Source organism: Lolium rigidum, chromosome 5, assembly GCF_022539505.1.
Source record: "Lolium rigidum isolate FL_2022 chromosome 5, APGP_CSIRO_Lrig_0.1, whole genome shotgun sequence".
Taxonomy (NCBI): Eukaryota; Viridiplantae; Streptophyta; class Magnoliopsida; order Poales; family Poaceae; genus Lolium; species Lolium rigidum.
Window position 1 is genome coordinate 98,788,709 of NC_061512.1, and position 22,169 is coordinate 98,810,877.

The window sequence follows — 22,169 nt, forward strand, 5'->3', positions numbered from 1 at the left end:
GAATTTCAAAATTTGAATAAAAGTTTCATGCGGCCATTTCGTCGAACACGTTGCGAGCGATGATTCTGGTTTGAGCATACCTCTCTTTGTCCAGCAGTTCTTAGCCTAAACCTCTTTCTAACCTTGATCATTATTGCTTCTCTGTGTCTCCTGCATCGAACCATGTCCTTGTCCGGCCGATTAAAGCGTGGAGAAACGCTAAACAAAGCAATGTCGTGCCCATGCCACACACACCAGCCACCAATCTCTCCGGCCCTCCCTCTCTTGATCGAGCATGTCCGATACCTCCCCCGCACTCCATGATCACCACGCAGCACGGCCCTGGCTCGCGCAAGCACGGCATTGGCCAGGCGACGCGCGCCCAGCACCATGCCAGGGCATGCCAGGCACGCGGTGAGCGTGCACTGGACGCGCCAGAGCATCGTTCGTCCAGTCGCCTCCGTCCTCCCCCTGCAACCCTACCACTGCGACGAGCACCGCCTCCCTCTCCTCTACCGCATAGACATGCTCGAGAGCCTGCAGCCTCCTTGTCGCCATCGTCCTCGTCGGAAAAGCGCCGCGGGTACCGCAGCACTCGATACATACTTCTGAGTGATCCCATCGTCTTTTCGCAGCGCCAGCAGCACGCCAAGCATCGCCATGCCGCCGCCCATCAAGTGTTGTACGCGCCTTGCCCTTTCGAGCGCCGGAGACGCCGCGCCATGATCGACTCTTCTCAGCACCCGCGGCACCACCTCCAATCTATAAATAGAGGAGCCCCGAGCATAAACCCTTCACACCACCTCACTCCCCTCTCTTCATTGGTTCTTCTCACACTGGTAGCTAGTCCAATTGTAGCCGAGGTCGCCGGAATTGCAAGATCACCGCCGCTGGAGCCCGGAGATCCTCGCCATCGACTCGAGCCTCCCCAAGCGCTGCTACCTGTACCAGGAGCTTCCTCACCCTCGCCAACGTCGCCTCGTACCTTGCCATCGACCGCCGGAGGCCTGGTACGCTCTCCGACCCCCTAGGCTCACCGCCAGACCCTCGGCTTCTCGCCGGAGAAGATGACGGTTGTGAGCCGTCGATCTCCCATCTGATCCTACGCCCCACGTTAGCCATACCGCTTCGCGCGTTTAAGAGCCACTGACGGGTGGCCCCCACCTAGTCAGGCGGCCCACTCGCACTGATGCGTTGCTGGGCTGCGCTGCGCTGTTTAAAACTCGTTTGGGCCCGTAGGCTTTTCCCGCGCGGCCCAAGTATTCAAATCTTGTTTAATTAGTTCAGCTCAATTTCAATAGTGGTGTAAAATGCAAATTTGAATAACTTTCAAACTACTGCACCAAATCTAGCAAACTTTATATCTCTGGAAAGCTCATGAAATTATCTACGCAATGCCACTGGTCCCACCTCCAAATTCGTAGAAGAATTCAAATGCTAAAAATGACAAGTCAGGGACTTTTACAAATTGAAACTTTAATTAAAATTTAACCATAATTGATTTTGAGTTGATTCCAACTCTCATAAATCACAAATGTTGTCCTCTAATTGATTATGCAAAAATATAGCCAAGTTGTTTGTATGATCATGGACTAGATCAAAATAATGGCTATGGAGCCATTTCTAGTGCATTTAAATCTTAGAATTCAAATTCTTTAAGAAGTATGAGAGCTCCTCTCTCATTTAAATCTTGATCCTAAGTAATTCAATAAGAGGAAATGACCTTAGGCTAATGAACCTCTTATTCCATTATTTAGTGATTTTAAATCATTACTATGTTATTCTTAAAAATGCATGAGGTGTAGCACCTCATTTAAATTATACTCCCATATAATAGATATGAAATGTTGACTTGGTCAACTTATATTTCATACCTGATTATTATTTGAGGAGATTGAATCTTAATAGGAGTTAATGAGAGGAAATTATCTTCTCTAAAGATTTTAAATAGCAAACCAAATGAATAAGTATAATGAGAGGAAATTATTATTCTCTTAAATAAGAATAAACCAAGTAATTCACCATGCCATGAATGATGTGATGCTAGAATTATTTTGTGTGCACCTTTGGTGTGTTTTAGTCTAGCATGTAAGTTTTGTTTGGTGATTGTGTACCTCGTATTCGTATATAGACGCTAGTAACGAGAAATACCAAGAGGAGGAAGGCTACTCCCAGGAGGAGGAGGAAAACTTTGACCACTACCCTGCTCAAGGCAAGCTAACACTCTTGCAAAGCACCATGTGCAAAGCTGTACAAGAGCAAGGCACCATCACTCTTTACTTTATATTGAATCAACATACTCCCATGTTTTTACCTTGCAATTATTTTGCTTATTGTCTTTCAAAGCTTATTTTTGATTCATGATTCACTTGGTCTAGAGTAGAATAAGAGCACTCAAGTTTAGCTTAGAGCAAATCAAAACTAGATAGCACCCCTCATGATTAGTGGCTAGTGCTAACTAAATAAAATTGACTACTCTAGATGGGAACATGTGAAATGACTTTGAAAAGTTTTGAAGATGAAGGTGACATAAATGACTTGGTGAATTTTGATGAAAACTGATGATTGGGTTTGAATGCGATACCTTTCCAATTATACAAGTACCCCCACAATACCTGATTATGGGTATATAAGTGAAAGGTTAAGGTTGATGATCCGCGTACTGAGTTACGATGATTCGGGGTTATCCTCGACGGATGTAATCAAAAGTTGTGGCACAAGAGTACAACCTCTGCAGAGTGTTAAACCTATTCGAATAGCCGTGCCCACGGTTACGGACGATTGGAAAGGCCATACTGTTCCATTGTCAGAACTTTATCTTGAAAATGAAAGTTGAGTTGAATGGTGAATCACAACTGAGTTGTGGGAATGACACTAATGTTCCCACTTGAGTTCGTCTAGCAACATGATGAGTCTTTACTAAATGTTTATGAACTAAACTTGGCTTTACGCAAATAAACATAGAGCTTAGCACCCCTTATTAAAGTGTTAAGCATTTACATTAGTATTAGTTTGCGAGTACTTAAAGTACTCATGGCTGTGTCCCTGGCTATTCCAATGCCAGACTATGAAGAGGAGCCACAGTATCAGGATGACGGACAACAGGACGTCTACGACAACTAAGAGCATCTTCTAACGTCAAGCGTTGCCTGTGGAATAGATAGTCCACTACTACTTCGCTTCCGCTACTTATTTGTGTTGTTGAACAATCTATTTGTGTAATATTGGATCATGTGATCCATTGTTGTAAGACAAGTATGTGTTGTAATAAATGATGACTCTATGCTACTTACTATTATGTCTCGCAAAAACAATCTTCATGGGATTGCGATGTATGATATAATAGGCATTTGGACTTAAAAATCCGGGTGTTGACATCAGGTAATTCTTGTTCCCGGATTCGGAAGGCCCTGCCTCCATGGGGTCGGAGGGAATTGCTTCTTCGTTGGCGTCCTCCCCTAGACCAGTTATGGTCACTAGGACCTGCTTAGGTGGAGCGGATTCCGCTTCGGCTTCCTCTTCACCCTCTAACTCCTTCAGAGCTTTGTTGAATTCCTCCGTGTTCAATCGTCGGAGGTTGGGCTTAGATTGCCCATGATTGATTCTTCTACATCTCCGACATCCTCTTGCTGTTCGGGGGCTTCGCTTTCTTCGACAGCCTCTTGCTGTTCCGGGGCGTCGCCGGCTGCGGCAGCCTCATCCTGCATGGGTCCGACTTCTTCCTGAGGAAGAGCGGTTCCAGCGGTATTGATACGTCTCCAACGTATCGATAATTTCTTGTGTTCCATGCCACATTATTGATGTTATCTACATGTTTTATGCACACTTTATGTCATATTCGTGCATTTTCTGGAACTAACCTATTAACAAGATGCCGAAGTGCCGCTGTCGTTTTCTCGCTGTTTTTGGTTTCAGAAATCCTAGTAAAGAAATATTCTCGGAATTGGACGAAATAAAAGCCCGGAGGCCTATTTTCTCACGAAGCTTCCGAAGTCCGAAGGAGAGACGAAGAGGGGCCACGGGGCGCCAAACCCTAGGGCGGCGCGGCCCCCCTTGGCCGCGCCGGCCCGTGGTGTGGGCCCCCCGTGCCGCCTCTTGACCTGCCCTTCCGCCTACAAATAGCCTCCGTGACGAAACCCCCAGCACCGAGAGCCACGATACGGAAAACATTACCGAGACGCCGTCGCCGCCGATCCCATCTCGGGGGATCCTCGGAGATCGCCTCCGGCACCCCGCCGGAGAGGGGATTCATCTCCCGGAGGACTCTACACCGCCATGGTCGCCTCCGGAGTGATGAGTGAGTAGTCTACCCCCGGACTATGGGTCCATAGCAGTAGCTAGATGGTTGTCTTCTCCCCATTGTGCTATCATTGTCTGGATCTTGTGAGCTGCCTATCATGATCAAGATCATCTATATGTAATTCTATATGTTGCGTTTGTTGGGATCCGATGAATAGAGAATACTTGTTATGTTGATTATCAAAGTTATGCTTATGTGTTGTTTATGATCTTGCATGCTCTCCGTTATTAGTAGATGCTCCGGCCAAGTAGATGCTTTTAACTCCAAGAGGGAGTACTTATGCTCGATAGTGGGTTCATGCCCGCATTGACACTGGGACAAAGGATGTAAAGTTCTAAGGTTGTGTTGTGTCGTTGCCACTAGGGATAAAACATTGATGCTATGTCTAAGGATGTAGTTGTTGATTACATTACGCACCATACTTAATGCAATTGTCTCGTTGCTTTGCAACTTAATACCGGAGGGGGTTCGGATGATAACCTCGAAGGTGGACTTTTTAGGCATAGATGCAGCTTGGATGGCGGTCTATGTACTTTGTCGTAATGCCCAATTAAATCTCACTATACTCATCATGATATGTATGTGCATGGTCATGCTCTCTTTATTTGTCAATTGCCCAACCGTAATTTGTTCACCCAACATGCCGTTCGTCTTATGGGAGAGACACCTCTAGTGAACCGTGGACCCCGGTCCAATTCTCTTTACCGAAATACAATCTACCGCAATACTTGTTTCTACCGTTTTCTCTCGCAAACAATCATCTTCCACACAATACGGTTAATCCTTTGTTACAGCAAGCCGGTGAGATTGACAACCTCACCGTTTCGTTGGGGCAAAGTAGCTTGGTTGTGTTGTGCAGGTTCCACGTTGGCGCCGGAATCTCCGGTGTTGCGCCGCACTACATCCCGCCGCCATCAACCTTCAACGTGCTTCTTGGCTCCTCCGGGTTCGATAAACCTTGGTTTCTTTCTGAGGGAAAACTTGCCGCTGTGCTCATCATACCTTCCTCTTGGGGTTGCCCAACGAACGTGTGAAATACACGCCATCAAGCATATTTTCTCGGCGCCGTTGCCGGGGAGATCAAGACACGCTGCAAGGGGAGTCTCCACTTCTCAATCTCTTTACTTTGTTTTTGTCTTGCTTTATTTTATTTACTACTTTGTTTGCTGCACTAAATCAAAATACAAAAAAATTAGTTGCTAGTTTTACTTTATTTGCTATCTTGTTTGCTATATCGAAAACACAAAAAAATTAGTTTACTTGCATTTACTTTATCTAGTTTGCTTTATTTACTATTGCTAAAATGGCCAACGCTGAAAATACTAAGTTGTGTGACTTCACAACCACAAATAATAATGATTTCTTATGCACACCTATTGCTCCACTCGCTACTACAGCAGAATTCTTTGAAATTAAACCTCGCTTTATCGAATCTTGTTATGAACCATCAATTTTCCGGTGTTAGTTCCGATGATGCCGCTGCCCATCTCAATAATTTTGTTGAACTATGTGAAATGCAAAAATATAAAGATGTAGATGGTGATATTATTAAACTAAAATTGTTCCCTTTCTCATTAAGAGGAAGAGCTAAAGATTGGTTGCTATCTCTCGCCTAAGAATAGTATTGATTCATGGACTAAATGCAAGGATGCTTTTATTGGTAGATATTATCCCCCTGCTAAAATTATATCTTTGAGGAGTAGCATAATGAATTTTAAACAATTAGATACTGAACATGTTGCTCAAGCTTGGGAAAGAATGAAATCTCTCGGTTAAAAATTGCCCAACCCATGGATCGACTACTTGGATGATCATCCAAACCTTCTATGCAGGACTAAATTTTTCTTCGCGGAATTTATTGGATTCAGTCTGCTGGAGGTACCTTTATGTCCATCACATTGGGGGCGGCTACAAAACTTCTTGATGATATGATGATAAATTACTCTGAATGGCACACGGAAAGAGCTCCACAAGGTAAGAAGGTAAATTCCGTCGAAGAAACCTCTTCCCCGAGTGATAAGATTGATGCTATTATGTCTATGCTTGTGAATGGTAGGCCTAATGTTAATTCTAATAATGTTCCGTTAGCGTCATTAGTTGCTCAAAAAGAATATGTTGATGTGAATTTCATTAAAAATAACAATCACAATGATTCTAGGCCATACTCGCTAATGGTAACTCTTATGGTAGATATGCTTCACCTAATGAAGAAAAGATGTTAGAAATTGAAAGATCCACCAAGAGTTTTATGCAATCACAATATGAGCAAAATAAATTGTTTACTAAAATTATGAATGATCAATCTACCTTGTTGAAGAATATAGGAAATCAACTTGAAAATCTGAATAGGGAAATCTCGGGTTGCAAACTAAACTTGCTAGTGCCGAAACCCGAATCTCATACATGTCCGCATCACAATCTTCTTTAATTAATAAAATGGCTGCTAAACCTGAGGATTTAGATGATAAAATTACTACTACAGCAAATGCCATTCAAGTTAGAATTAATGAGAATATAAGATTAATGGCTGAACTCGCGTGCTAGGTGGGATAGAGAAGAAAATGAAAAACTAGCTAAAGAGAAGAATATAGCTAAAGTTTGGACTATTACCACCACTAGTAATGCTAATGCTACACATGTTGCTGCACCTCCTACTCATACTAATAAAAGAATTGGTGTTAGCAATGTTTCCACTTCTAATGCAAAGCGCGAAAACTGCCCGAAACCGCTAAAACCGTCGAAACCGCTCGCGATAAAGCCGCTGAAATTTTTTCCAACATTGGGGATGATGATCCCATTGCTTTAGATTATAATGGTTTGAATTTTGATGATTGCCACATCTCTGAAGTTATAAAGTTCTTGCAAAAACTTGCTAAAAGTCCTAATGCTAGTGCTATAAATTTGGCTTTCACGCATCATATTACAAATGCTCTCATAAAAGCTAGAGAAGAGAAACTAGAGCGCGAAGCCTCTATTCCTAAAAAGCTAGAAGATGGTTGGGAGCCCATCATTAAGATGAAGGTTAAAGATTTTGATTGTAATGCTTTATGTGATCTTGGTGCAAGTATTTCCGTTATGCCGAAGAAAATTTATAATATGCTTGACTTGCCACCGCCGAAAAATTGTTATTTGGATGTTAATCTTGCTGATCATTCTACAAAGAAACCTTTGGGTAAAGTTGATAATGTTCGCATTACCGTTAACAATAATCTTGTTCCCGTTGATTTTGTTGTCTTGGATATTGAATGCAATGCATCTTGTCCAATTATATTGGGAAGACCTTTTCTTCGAACCGTTGGTGCTATTATTGATATGAGGGAAGGAAATATAAAATATCAATTTCCTCTCAAGAAAGGTATGGAACACTTCCCTAGAAAGAGAATGAAGGTACCTTATGATTCTATCATTAGAACAAATTATGATGTTGATGCTTCATCTCTCGATGTTACTTGATACACACTTTCGCGCCTAGCCGAAAGGCGTTAAAGAAAAGCGCTTATGGGAGACAACCCATGTTTTTACCTACAGTACTTTGTTTTTATTTTGTGTCTTGGAAGTTGTTTACTACTGTAGCAACCTCTCCTTATCTTAGTTTTGAGTTTTGTTGTGCCAAGTTAAGCCGTTGATAGAAAAGTAAGTACTAGATTTGGATTACTGCGCAGTTCCAGATTTCTTTGTTGTCACGAATCTGAGCCCACTGCCCTGCAGGAAGCTCAGAAAATTATGCCAATTTACGTGCATGATCCTCAGATATGTACGCAACTTTCATTCAATTTGAGCATTTTCATTTGAGCAAGTCTGGTGCCATTTTAAAATTCGTCAATACGAACTGTTCTGTTTTGACAGATTCTGCCTTTTATTTCGCATTGCCTCTTTCGCTATGTTGGATGAATTTCTTTGATCCACTAATGTCCAGTAGCATTATGCAATGTCCAGAAGTGTTAAGAATGATTGTGTCACCTCTGAATATGTCAATTTATATTGTGCACTAACCCTCTAATGAGTTGTTTCGAGTTTGGTGTGGAGGAAGTTTTCAAGGATCAAGAGAGGAGTATGATGCAACATGATCAAGGAGAGTGAAAGCTCTAAGCTTGGGGATGCACCCGGTGGTTCACCCCTGCATATATCAAGAAGACTCAAGCGTTTAAGCTTGGGGATGCCCAAGGCATCCCCTTCTTCATCAACAAATTATCAGGTTCCTCCCCCGAAACTACATTTTTATTCGGCCACATCTTATGTGCTTTTTCTTGGAGCGTCGTTTTGTTTTTGTTTTTGTTTTGTTTGAATAAAATGGATCCTAGCATTCACTTTATGGGAGAGATACACACTCCGCTGTAGCATATGGACAAATATGTCCTTGGTTTCTACTCATAGTATTCATGGCGAAGTTTCTCCTTCGTTAAATTGTTATATGGTTGGAATTGGAAAATGATACATGTAGTAATTGCTATAAATGTTTTGGGTAATGTGATACTTGGCAATTGTTGTGCTCATGTTTAAGCTCTTGCATCATATGCTTTGCACCCATTAATGAAGAAATACATAGAGCATGCTAAAATTTGGTTTGCATATTTGGTTTCTCTAAGGTCTAGATAATTTCTAGTTTTGAGTTTGAACAACAAGGAAGACTGGTATAGAGTATTATAATGCTTTCAATATGTCTTTTATGTGAGTTTTGCTGTACTGGTTCATCCTTGTGTTTGCCTCAAATAACCTTGCTAGCCTAAACCTTGTATCGAGAGGGAATACTTCTCATGCATCCAAAATACTTGAGCCAACCACTATGCCATTTGTGTCCACCATACCTACCTACTACATGGTATTTTCCAGCCATTCCAAAGTAAATTGCTTGAGTGCTACCTTTAAAATTCCATCATTCACCTTTGCAATATATAGCTCATGGGACAAATAGCTTAAAAACTATTGTGGTATTGAATATGTAATTATGCACTTTATCTCTTATTAAGTTGCTTGTTGTGCGATAACCATGTTTACTCGGGGAACGCCATCAACTCATTGTTGAATTTCATGTGAGTTGCTATGCATGTTCGTCTTGTCCGAAGTAAGGGCGATCTACACTGAGTTGAATGGTTTGAGCATGCATATTGTGAGAGAAGAACATTGGGCCGCTAACTAAAGCCATGTTCCATGGTGGAAGTTTCAGTTTTGGACAAACATCCTCAAATCTCTAATGAGAAAAGAATTAATTGTTGTTGAATGCTTAAAGCATTAAAAGAGGAGTCCATTATCTCGTTGTCTATGTTGTCCCGGTATGGATGTCTAAGTTGAGAATAATCAAAAGCGAGAAATCCAAATGCGAGCTTTCTCCTTAGACCTTTGTACAGGCGGCATAGAGGTACCCCTTTGTGATACTTGGTTAAAGCATATGTATTGCGGTGATAATCCGGTAGTCCAAGCTAATTAGGACAAGGTGCGAGCACTATTAGTACACTATGCATGAGGCTTGCAACTTATAAGATATAATTTACATGATGCATATGCTTTATTACTACCGTTGACAAAATTGTTTCATGTTTTCAAAATCAAAGCTCTAGCACAAATATAGCAATCGATGCTTTTCCTCTATGAGGACCATTCTTTTACTTTCAATGTTGAGTCAGCTCACCTATTTCTCTCCACCTCAAGAAGCAAACACTTGTGTGAACTGTGCATTGATTCTTACATACTTGCTTATTGCACTTATTATATTACTCTATGTTGACAATATCCATGAGATATACATGTTACAAGTTGAAAGCAACCGCTGAAACTTAATCTTCTTTTGTGTTGCTTCAATACCTTTACTTTGAATTATTGCTTTATGAGTTAACTCTTATGCAAGACTTATTGATGCTTGTCTTGAAATGCTATTCATGAAAAGTCTTTGCTTTATGATTCACTTGTTTACTCATGTCATACACATTGTTTTGATCGCTGCATTCTCTACATATGCTTTACAAATAGTATGATCAAGTTTATGATGGCATGTCACTCCGTAAATTATCTTTGTTATCGTTTTACCTCGCTCGGGACGAGCGTAACTAAGCTTGGGGATGCTGATACGTCTCCAACGTATCGATAATTTCTTGTGTTCCATGCCACATTATTGATGTTATCTACATGTTTTATGCACACTTTATGTCATATTCGTGCATTTTCCGGAACTAACCTATTAACAAGATGCCGAAGTGCCGCTTGTCGTTTTCTGCTGTTTTTGGTTTCGTAAATCCTAGTAAAGAAATATTCTCGGAATTGGACGAAATAAAAGCCCGGAGGCCTATTTTCTCACGAAGCTTCCGAAGTCCGAAGGAGAGACGAAGAGGGGCCACAGGGGCGCCAAACCCTAGGGCGGCGCGGCCCCCCTTGGCCGCGCCGGCCCGTGGTGTGGGCCCCCGTGCCGCCTCTTGACCTGCCCTTCCGCCTACAAATAGCCTCCGTGACGAAACCCCCAGCACCGAGAGCCACGATACGGAAAACATTACCGAGACGCCGTCGCCGCCGATCCCATCTCGGGGGATCCTCGGAGATCGCCTCCCGCACCCCGCCGGAGAGGGGATTCATCTCCCGGAGGACTCTACACCGCCATGGTCGCCTCCGGAGTGATGAGTGAGTAGTCTACCCCTGGACTATGGGTCCATAGCAGTAGCTAGATGGTTGTCTTCTCCCCATTGTGCTATCATTGTCGGATCTTGTGAGCTGCCTATCATGATCAAGATCATCTATATGTAATTCTATATGTTGCGTTTGTTGGGATCCGATGAATAGAGAATACTTGTTATGTTGATTATCAAAGTTATGCTTATGTGTTGTTTATGATCTTGCATGCTCTCCGTTATTAGTAGATGCTCGGCCAAGTAGATGCTTTTAACTCCAAGAGGGAGTACTTATGCTCGATAGTGGGTTCATGCCCGCATTGACACTCGGGACAATGGATGTAAAGTTCTAAGGTTGTGTTGTGCTCGTTGCCACTAGGGATAAAACATTGATGCTATGTCTAAGGATGTAGTTGTTGATTACATTACGCACCATACTTAATGCAATTGTCTCGTTGCTTTGCAACTTAATACCGGAGGGGGTTCGGATGATAACCTCGAAGGTGGACTTTTTAGGCATAGATGCAGCTTGGATGGCGGTCTATGTACTTTGTCGTAATGCCCAATTAAATCTCACTATACTCATCATGATATGTATGTGCATGGTCATGCTCTCTTTATTTGTCAATTGCCCAACCGTAATTTGTTCACCCAACATGCTCGTTCGTCTTATGGGAGAGACACCTCTAGTGAACTCGTGGACCCCGGTCCAATTCTCTTTACCGAAATACAATCTACCGCAATACTTGTTTTTACCGTTTTCTCTCGCAAACAATCATCTTCCACACAATACGGTTAATCCTTTGTTACAAGCAAGCCGGTGAGATTGACAACCTCACCGTTTCGTTGGGGCAAAGTAGCTTGGTTGTGTTGTGCAGGTTCCACGTTGGCGCCGGAATCTCCGGTGTTGCGCCGCACTACATCCCGCCGCCATCAACCTTCAACGTGCTTCTTGGCTCCTCCTGGTTCGATAAACCTTGGTTTCTTTCTGAGGGAAAACTTGCTGCTGTGCTCATCATACCTTCCTCTTGGGGTTGCCCAACGAACGTGTGAAATACACGCCATCAGGTATGTGCGAGGAAGTGCACGAAGTGACACCTTTGCTTCTCTAACACCTGGGAGACCCAGGCGGATCTGCATTGGTCTTCCACCGTTGTTTCCTGCTCAGGGGCGGATTGGGTTGGCTTTGAACTTTCCAGATCTAAGGCGGAATCTTCCTTAGGAAGTTCCTGCATCTCAAATCGGATCTTCGCGACTGCGTCCTGCTCAGGGGCGATCGCGTCGGCATTACTTACCAGGGCGTTTCCGTCGGAATCGACGGTTTCGCCGATGAAGACGTGAATGCCGCCAATTGGGACGATGGAGAGCTTGATGGGGTTGGTCCTGGCCGGAATCCAGCATTCGTCCTGCGGGACGATCAGAAAGTTCCTGACGTAAAGAACACGCCCCACAGCGATGGATTCGTCGTAGCTTCCCATGGCGGAACCCTCCCGGTTCTGGCCTCCTGACGCCGCTTGCCCCACGGTGGGCGCCAACTATCGTTGCCTAATCGACGGTACCTCGGAGGAGGGATCCTCACGAGGGGGGAAGAAGTAGGGGCCATAGGGCGGAGAGTCCTCGGGACGGTGGTACGCGATTTACCCAGCTTCGGAACACCTGCTCGAAGACAGGGCCTACTGCTACTTGTCTGGAATTATCTAGGCGCTTTCGCATTGTTACAATGAGTTATGGTTGTCTCTAGGGCTCCCAGGATCCGGCTTATAAAGGCGCACGGATCTAGGGTTTACATGGAGAGTCCTAGCCGGAATACAAGTTGCCTAACTACGGTACAATATCTTGCCGTGTACGTCAAGGATCCGTCTTCCATGTATGTCGTACTGGATCTGGATACCTTATGGGCCTCCACGGATCCGGCCTCCTTCGTAGGTCGGTTGGGATCCGGCTCCCTGCTCCTGGGCTGGACTTCATCCTTCATGATCTACAACAACTGGGCCGCCCGATAGGCCACATGCCACATCACCATCTGTGGGCCACCCGGGCTTGCCGGATCTAGGCCATGCCGTTGATATACCCATAAAGTATACCTACAACAGTCACCTACCTCGCGACGGGAGTTATTGGGGCGCAGCGGCGGTGCAGTTTCCGCATACGCGCATCGAACCGTCCCGTCGCTCGCACCTTGCTCTTCGTGCCGCCGTTAATGAGCGCCACCGCTCCCCCGCCTCCCTACGGACTATAAAAAGGGCCGTCTCTCATCGTCCCTGTCACACACAAACCCTAGCGCCTCTCTCCCCAACCCTAGCCGCCACCATCTGAAAAGAGGACGCCATGTCTGGTCGAGGCCGAGGTCGCGGCCGTGGTCGTGGCCGCGGCAGAGGTGCACGTACGCCGCCGCCTTCGAAGCCGTCGTCTTCATCGTCGGACATGGACGAGGAGGGGCCCATGCTGTTCGAGTTCGTCCTCGTCCTCAAGGGCGACCCACGCAGCATCCAGCGGTTGCCCGACACCTTCGCTGACTTCGTCGCCGGCAACGACCGCCCGGGCACGCTGCATCTGCGGGAGGCTGCGTGCGGCTACTACCGGTGGATCGTAGACGTGATCTACGATGCGCGCGGCAAGATGTACCTCCACATCGGCTGGGAGAAGTTCGCGCGCCACCACCGCCTCCAAGCCGGCTTCGTGCTCGTGTTCTCCTACTTTGGCGACAGGGACATGAGCGTCAAGGTGTTCGACGAGACGCGTAGCCGCGCCACTACCACGTCGACATCGCCGAGGAGGAGGACGACTGACTGTTGTTTCTTCGCAGCGAATATCAGCACGCATGTTTTCGGATGTTCTTCGTCGAAAGAACCAACAGGGACACCATCACCAGCTGGATTTTCCAGTTTGGATGACTAGGTGTGCCCTCGAGTGTTCTTTCTTGGCAGCGAACACATGAATCCTGCGATGACCAACCTAGTTAGGTTTAGTTTTTTTACAATATTTTATATTTGTGTCAACCATGGTTCAAACTATGTATTAGTTTGTGGAAAACCATGTTTCAAACTATATCTTCATGTAAACCACCTTGTCAATTATGTATTAGTTTGTGGAATAAAATGTTTCTTATTTAATTTTCTATGCATACATTTATGATTTAAATCAAAACATCTACGGGGCCGCTATTTTGGGGGGCCGATGTGGAAACAACTCCCCCAAATAGAGGATGCAGTGCCAGCGTCCTTCAAAACGGAGGTGCCGGCGCTCCTGCCGACGTCTATTTGAGGGCTATCCGTGGAGATGCTCTAATAGCACATAACCAACCAATCACTTTTTTTCCGGTCAGCCAACATAACGCACATTGTTACCAACCGAAACTACGCGACGAAATATTGTGTATGCAACCATAGTGCACAAACAGACTGAGACTGGCCATAGTGCTAAGTATCATATAGTAGTATCATGGATATGATACTTGTGTATGATACTATCCCTATAATGGGTAGTATCATGGAGTAGTATCATAGTTATACTATATTTATTGCTATTTAGAATCTCAATGCAAATTGATGTACAAGATTTGTTTTGCATTAACTTTTCTCGTAATATGCGCTATGATACAGTATCCAGCTATGATACTCTAAGAGCAAGTATAATAAGTCCTAGTGAGCTGGCTATAAGGGTTAAAATAATATATTCATGCTTAGTTGGAGGAGAGAGATGAGGAGAGAGAAGAGGAGTGGGCTCTCATGCAAGAGCCAGCTCTAACACGTGCTTCTAGGCACTTTGTGAGAGTGAAATGTGGGTCGTCCATTGATAAAGTAGTACATGATTATAGCTCACTATTATACATGTTGGCTCTATGTTAGCTACAAATGACATGACACATGGCTTATAGCCAACAGCTGGCTATACTATTAAACTTGCTCTAAATTCATCTCTCCTCCCTAATTAACTAGCACGGGATCAATACGCATGATACTAGCTAAGATACTACGGGTATGCAGTATGGCTAGCCTAAGGCTGGTGCCAATGGGGGCGAGAGTGGGGGCGATAGCGCCCGGCGCGGGGCGGGAGAGAGGCGAGAGAGGGGCGAGACGAGAGCGGGAGGCGGCAGCGCTGGCGCCGGCGGTGGTAGCAGTACTCGCCCGCCTATAGCCCGCGTTGGAGGCGAGAGCGGGGGCGATAGCGGGGCGATAGCGGTGCTAGTGGGGGCGGTAGGGAGGCGTTAGGGAGGAGAGAGAAGCGAGAGCTGCCACTATAGCTCGTGACGTGGCAGACCGTGGGGTGAGAGCAGGGTAAGAGTGACGGGAAAAAGATGCATGGCCGAGAGTGGTGTGGTGCATTGGCACCAGCCTAAGCCTTCGTTTTATATCAAAAGCAGATTTTGTTTTTTTTGCGCGAGCAACCAATCATGCCCCCTTCTCTCCCAGCCCCGAGTAGGTAGAGAGAGTTGACTCATCCCGATTCCCAAAGGAATAATAAACCTCTAGCTTCAGCTCCAGTCCACTTCGCCATGTCGCTCGCACCACTGCAACCAATCCTCCGCCCGCACCCGCGCTTCTCCATCTCCTCCTTCATCTCCCCACGGCGGACGCACCCTTCCCCACGACCCCGCCCGTGCAGGCTCGCCGCGTCGCGCGAGATGCCGTGGCCGCACGTGCTCACGGTGGCGGGCTCCGACTCCGGCGCCGGCGCCGGCATCCAGGCCGACCTCAAGGCCTGCGCCGCCCTGGGGGCATACTGCTCCACCGTCATCACCGCTGTCACCGCCCAGAACACCGCCGGCGTCCAGGTGCGCTGGCTGTCCGATTTCTTCATTACTCGCCTCCTTTTCCATTCGCTGTCCTTCTCCGCTCCAGTCTGACCAGGAGAGGAAATAAATTGGGTGGTGGTTGTGGTGCCGCAGGGGGTCCATCTCGTGCCGGAGGAATTCATCCGGGAGCAGCTCAACTCGGTTCTCTCGGACATGTCGGTGGATGTGGTGAGCCCTATCGATTCCTCTTCAAGTTCTGATGCCAATTTGAAATAATTCAGTTTTGTATCTTTGGTTGGTGCTAGCTATTCGAAGTTAGAAATGGGTGAACTGCTCAGAGTTGATGCTGTCACATACAACTGCTGTTGCTGTGAAACGAGCATGTGTGTGTGTGTGTTAGCAATTGCAGATTGTTTACTTGGCCAGAAGCCGAGCCATTGGACTGTGTAAATGCATTCTCATATGTTGTTACTGATTAGTGCTACTCATCGTCGAGAATTCATTGACTGGTTAGTACCGTGTAGCCACAGAGGGCAGGTTGGAATTTTTGTGTGGTTGCCTCTTGCATGCTATGTCGTGAGTTTTTGGCCGACACGCACGCACACACAATTCTGTTAAATCTTAGCCTTGCTGATTGTTCTTTCAAGTAGTTATGCTATTATTTCAACTCGTATTATGATTCGGAAACTGGAACTTAAAATGATGTGATACCACTTACTGTACATTGATTTCATTTGACATGCTTTACCTATAGAGTGCTCATTACCTTTTCTTGAATTTTATCAGGTGAAAACAGGAATGCTCCCTTCAGCTGGAATTATCCAAATTCTGTGTGAGAGTCTCAGGAAGTTTCCAGTCAAAGGTACGGGGAACCATTCCAAGAGTATGATTAAAACATATCTATGGCAGCCCATTTGCTTACTTACTATGACTTCTGCATCTGAAGGCAGCTTTAGTGGTGGATCCAGTTATGGTGTCCACAAGTGGAGATAGTCTTTCAGATCCATCTACTCTCACGAACTATAGGTGCACGATTAAAACTTCTTCTTTTATTGTGTGCATTTATAAGTTCTGATCCGATTGGTGTTCACTTAACATCCCTAATCTCATAGCACTTACGAAGGTACTGATACAATTGCTTTGAGCAGGGATGAACTATTTGCTATGGCTGATATAGTCACCCCAAATGTGAAAGAAGCGTCAAAATTACTTGGAGGTGTGTCTTTGCACACTGTTTCTGACATGCGTGATGCAGCAGCATCCATTTACAAGTTTGGTCCCAGGTTTGTATTAAGTATTCTTGTAGATTTATTTCTTTGTTCTGCAGTGCTTCATGTATTATTTATCGTCTTAGTTACGTGTGCACTATCATGTGCTTGTACTGTTGTATATCCAGATGTTATATTTAAAAGTCATCCAGTGTTTAATCCCTGGCTATGACCTTCTAAGTATAACTGTTGGAGCAAACTGGTGAATATAGTTTTGAACTCGTGATTTTTTCAGTTAGTCTTGTTGATTTCTCATCCCTAACTGTGCATAATATCTGTTAGTTCCAGCATGTGGTGACCTCTGTCCCCACCTTTTGCACCTCCGTACATGGAGTGTTGTACTGCATATTCTTAATCACATCTTGGAGACTTGGATGAATGCCAAAGGTCGCAAGTTTTTTCCATGTGCCAGACTAGTTGAAAGCTCTATATTCACAACAATGCTTAATGCATGATTGAATCAAAAACTCCAATTGGAGCATGGGCAACAGGGACCTCGCTATCTGAGCCTCCCTTTCATTTGGTGATCAGTTTGATGACCGTAATTGCCATCTGTTTTTTGGTATTGCATATGCTGTACCTCCATGTATTCTATGTTTAGCTCAGCGGGCAGTCTCATCAATCCACCCAGCACGTATGAATTCTGGCCCAGGACGTTAGCAGATAGGAATGGCGTGGGGACATGATGCTTGACTATTTGAATGTTTGACATGGGCTGACTGGGCATTGAACATGTCCTGGAATTAGAGATTTGCCTACATGTCTATAAGACAACACTGATTAGGACTAGATTACTAATCAGGAAAGCATTGGATCTGTTTATGCATGTCAAATTGTGATTTTGATCAAATAATGATCTAAGAAAGAGCTTTACAGCGTTAAACAAACCAAGTAAAGCTTGTATGCAAATCAAAGCAGAGGTAGTGCACACGTTACCTCCAATCAACTTCCACAAGTCCTGTCATGATCGCCCACTCGAAGAAAGAGCTTTACAAGCGGCATTGCCCTCTTTCACTCTCGCGATATTAATGGATCGACCTTTCGCCCATTGTCCAAGATCACCCACTGCTGCCCTCCGTCAGAGTCCAGGACGTGTCTTAGTCCCATTGTGGCTGATCATCCGAAAAGACCAGCTGCACCGAGCGGAGATGGCTGTGTTTGGGTGTCGTGGGGAACTGGGATGTGGACTGGGGAGTGGTGTGGGAGACCAGTTATTCACATGGGCCACAGTAACCATTAAATTGGCACATCATGTTCCCAAGTTAGAACATGGAGCCGGTTGGATTCTGTACCACCATCCATGGGCCGGCCGCATAGGTCATACGGGGCACTGTTAAAAATCTGTGTATTTAAGATCGTATTGCTTCAAAAACCATCTGGCCCAGATCACAAGGTCCAACAGACAATCGGGAGACCAAGCTCCCTGTAGGGTCCCAATCGCTACGCATGTCCTATTTAAGAAATGTAATCACTACATACTGTTGTTAATTTGATCGGTGATAGTTTTGAACTTTCAGTCACACGAGTAAACGATGTGTAATCTGCAGATATGTACTTGTCAAAGGCGGGGACATGCCAGATTTGTCAGAAGCCATTGATGTATTTTATGACGGTATGTTCTATCATTATCTTGTCGTCATACATTATCATGTCTCCTTCCTGCTCTTTTAGCAGCCTCATGTAATTCATCAGGTAAGGAATTCGTGGAGCTTCGTGGGCATCGTATAAAGACCCGTAACACACACGGAACCGGTTGCACTTTGGCTTCATCTATAGCAGCTGAGTTAGCAAAAGGTTCAACAATGCTGCATGCTGTTCAGGTTAGTGTTACAGTACTCCTTACCCACACCACAGCGTACAAATGCCTTCACACAGTCAAGCTGCTATCCAAAAGTTGTCAACCAGTAGTATATCACTCATGAATCGTGATAGTAGCCTTGCATTATATGACATATTATTAATTATAGCACATTTTTGTTGCTGCAAGCATCTTGGTCAGTAACTAGGCATATCATCTGTAGACTGTTAAACATTGACTTGTTGTATGGCTTAGTTCAACAACTGGTTACCTGTATAATGCAAATATCTTCATAATTGGCAGGGCAATGATGCCTTATTTGTCGTTAGAACTTAATCTTTCTACACATAATCGAATTGTGTAGCTAAATGAATCTCTAGTGATTTCTGAACCTTGTTTGGCATTATGTTTATCTCTTGAGGGGTGCGTTGTTGAAAACAGTACAATCTTATGCCTGTTTCTTCTGTCGTCGTATATGTGAACTCTGCAGGTGGCAAAGAACTTTGTGGAATCTGCTCTTCATCACAGTGAAGACCTTGTCATTGGAAATGGACCTCAAGGCCCTTTCGACCACCTTTTCAGGCTCAAGTGTCCTCCATACAATATTGGCTCACAGCAAAGCTTCAATCCAGATAGCCTCTTCCTGTATGCAGTGACAGATTCTAGGATGAACAAAAAGTGGGGACATACAATAAAAGATGCCGTGAAAGCTGCCATCGAAGGAGGCGCTACCATCGTCCAACTGAGGTATGTTTCTTGAGAATAATCACGTTTTGTTTGTTAATACTATATATGTATGTTTCACTGATATTTTGTGTGTTTGTAATGTTCAGAGAAAAAGATGCTGAATCACGAGAGTTCTTGGAGGCTGCCAAGGCTTGCGTGGAGATCTGCAAGTCCAGTGGAGTGCCACTGCTGATCAACGACCGTGTTGACATTGCCCTGGCATGCAACGCAGATGGTGTTCATGTTGGTCAGTCGGACGTTTCAGCACGGGAGGTGCGGGAGCTCCTAGGACCGGGCAAAATCATCGGTGTCTCGTGCAAGACTCCTGCTCAAGCCGAGCAGGCCTGGAACGACGGGGCGGACTACATTGGATGCGGCGGTGTCTTCCCAACCACGACGAAGGCGAACAATCCGACATTGGGATTCGAAGGGCTGAAGACCGTCTGCCTGGCTTCGAAGTTGCCTGTGGTGGCCATTGGCGGCATCAACGCGACCAACGCAGGTTCGGTGATGGAGCTTGGCCTCCCGAATCTCAGAGGCGTCGCCGTGGTCTCCGCTCTCTTCGATCGTGAATGTGTGATGACGGAGACGAGGAACCTCAGATCTATATTGACCAATGCGCTTTGCTCGGTTTAGATCTTAGAGCTAGTTTGTTGCTTCTATTTGTTTAGAAAGAATAAGCTTTTAGTTTCGCTTGAGTGTTGCTGGTTCTCTTTGGCAACCAGAAACAAAATAAAGATTTGTAGTCATCCACCAACAATTCAGAATGGTGATTACATGTTGCTGTATTTGCATCAGTTTGATACGCAGAATTGCTGTCTTTGGAGAGGCAAGGTATTTGTGTTTTTAAAAGTATCATCTGGCCTTGGTCAAAGTAAGTAATTGCCCCATGATGGTTGAGCTGAGCTGGTTAAGACGTGCCCACTAGCTCGATCTGCCAGTCTCCCTCGCCATAATTAAAAGGGGAAAGATCTCGGATCGTCGGAGTAGGTGCCATTTGCCCACCACATTCAGCCACCACGATCTCTAGATTCCGGCGAGATGAACGACCTGATGACAGATTCGTTCGTCGGCGCCGCTGGGGCGGCGCAGGCTCAGCAAGGCGGCGGATCCGCCTCCGCCGCGAGCGGCGACCACGGCGCGGAGAAGCTGCAGGCGTTCCTGGCGGAGGCGGAGGCGGCCAAGAACGAGATGGCCGCGCTGCGCGACGAGCTCTCCCAGCTGCAGTCGGCGCACGAGGCGTCCAAGTCCCTCTTCCGCCCCGGCTCGTCCCGAGCCGCCACGCAGGCCGCGCTCGTCCGCCTCCTCGGCTCCGCCCGCCGCCTCCGCACGCGCCTGGCGTCCATGGACCGCCGCGCGCCGGCCCCCGCCGCGCAGGCCACCGCGGGGCTCCGCGGCCGCCTCCAGGACCTCACCGCCGGGGTCCAGACGCTCCGGCGCCAGGTCTCGTCCGACCGCCGCGGGGACGCGGCCCGCCGCTACCTCGCCGTGGCCGGCGAGGCCCCCACCGAGGAGCAGCTGGACCTTCTCGTGGCCAGCGGCGGAGCGGGGGGCGCCGACGTGGACGAGGCGATGCGGGCCGCCATGCTGTCGTCCTCGGAGGCCGCGGAGGTGGAGGGCGGCCTCCTGGAGCTGCAGCAGCTGTTCCTCGACATGGCCGCGCTGGTGGAGTCCCAGGGCCCGCGGCTGGATGACATCGAGGTGCAAGTCGCGGCGGCGGCGCACGACGTGGGCGCGGCCGAGGGGGAGCTGCTGGACGCCCGGCAGCTGCAACTCGCGGCGCGGCGGAGGAAGATGTGGCTGGGTGCGGGGATCGCGGTGTTTCTGCTCGTCGTCCTCGCCGTGGCGGCCGTCATGGTGGCTCTCGCGCTGGCGCGGCAAAACGGCGGCACTACGCAGCTCGCCGGTGCCGGCCTATCCGAGTTGGTGGATTTGCCTTTCTAGGTGTGCTTGAATTTTATGGGTTGTGGCTTGTGAATCCGTTTGTGAGGCGGGATGGCGCCATTGCGTGCCAATAATTTGTTTGTTGCGTTAACTCGTTGGTGAAGCTGTAGAGTGCATGGGCAATGCCGCCATGGCTTGCCAAAAATTGTTGGCGACCTCTGACGACCTCATTTCCTAGGGTGCTCAATTGTCGGTCAAATTATGTCGCTAAATCTCAGCTGCGAGCCAACACGGATCATGATGTGTATCCAGCAGTACAGATCATGTTTTGCTTAGCTACTACAATCCACTTGCACCAGGAAAGTTTTCAGTTGCAAACCATGTCCAATTTCAACACTAGCATGAATCAGGATGCAATCCGACGATTAATGATTTGTTGCAGATATATAGCTGAATCTTATTGAACGAGGAATTGGGAAAACCGCATTTCATAATATCCGTGGTATAGATGAACAAATATTAGTCTACCAACAAAACAAGCACAAACTGAATAGCCAAACCAGATTATAACAAATACACCCTCAGTTCGGATTAAATTGACGCACGCTGTACAGACAAAGTAGCTTATGTACGTGTATCATCTCACCCGTCGATTAAATACGAACATAGGTAGTAGTATGGACCAGCGTGGTACTTTTTTGCCGCTACAATACACACTTGTCGTCTTGTTTTGAGATACTTACATAGTATTTCACACTCGAGCATATCGAGTGGTTTGGCTTTGGAGTTTGGTCCCCAAACTTTAAAATATAACAATTTAAATCCTAAGCTTCACTATCCTCTCTGCCGTCGCTAATATCTCAATCTGTAATATGTAGTCGTGAGA

The 22,169-nt window shown here is 46.1% G+C and overlaps 2 protein-coding genes across 2 annotated transcripts; both read left to right on the forward strand.

Moving 5' to 3' along the window:
• The first annotated feature begins 15,367 nt into the window (after positions 1-15,367).
• On the forward strand, positions 15,368-20,208 carry LOC124656204 (probable thiamine biosynthetic bifunctional enzyme, chloroplastic). Its single transcript, XM_047194990.1, has 9 exons — positions 15,368-15,646; positions 15,761-15,835; positions 16,394-16,469; positions 16,558-16,633; positions 16,756-16,890; positions 18,423-18,487; positions 18,568-18,695; positions 19,164-19,420; positions 19,507-20,208. The coding sequence occupies exons 1-9, from the start codon at positions 15,368-15,370 to the stop codon at positions 20,033-20,035; spliced, it is 1,620 nt and encodes a 539-aa protein (XP_047050946.1). The 3' UTR covers positions 20,036-20,208.
• A 158-nt stretch (positions 20,209-20,366) lies between these two features.
• On the forward strand, positions 20,367-21,671 carry LOC124651294 (syntaxin-related protein KNOLLE-like). The gene has a single exon (XM_047190396.1). The coding sequence runs from the start codon at positions 20,441-20,443 to the stop codon at positions 21,341-21,343; it is 903 nt and encodes a 300-aa protein (XP_047046352.1). The 5' UTR covers positions 20,367-20,440; the 3' UTR covers positions 21,344-21,671.
• The last annotated feature ends 498 nt before the right edge of the window (positions 21,672-22,169 follow it).

What these genes read in the sequence shown, in the direction of transcription:
- LOC124656204 (XM_047194990.1), top strand. Translation starts at nt 15,368, where the DNA reads ATGTCGCTCGCACCACTGCAACCAATCCTCCGCCCGCACCCGCGCTTC. An exon ending in AGAACACCGCCGGCGTCCAG is followed by an intron (nt 15,647 to 15,760) that starts GTGCGCTGGCTG and finishes GTGGTGCCGCAG; the next exon opens with GGGGTCCATCTCGTGCCGGA. An exon ending in CGGACATGTCGGTGGATGTG is followed by an intron (nt 15,836 to 16,393) that starts GTGAGCCCTATC and finishes GAATTTTATCAG; the next exon opens with GTGAAAACAGGAATGCTCCC.
- LOC124651294 (XM_047190396.1), top strand. Translation starts at nt 20,441, where the DNA reads ATGAACGACCTGATGACAGATTCGTTCGTCGGCGCCGCTGGGGCGGCG.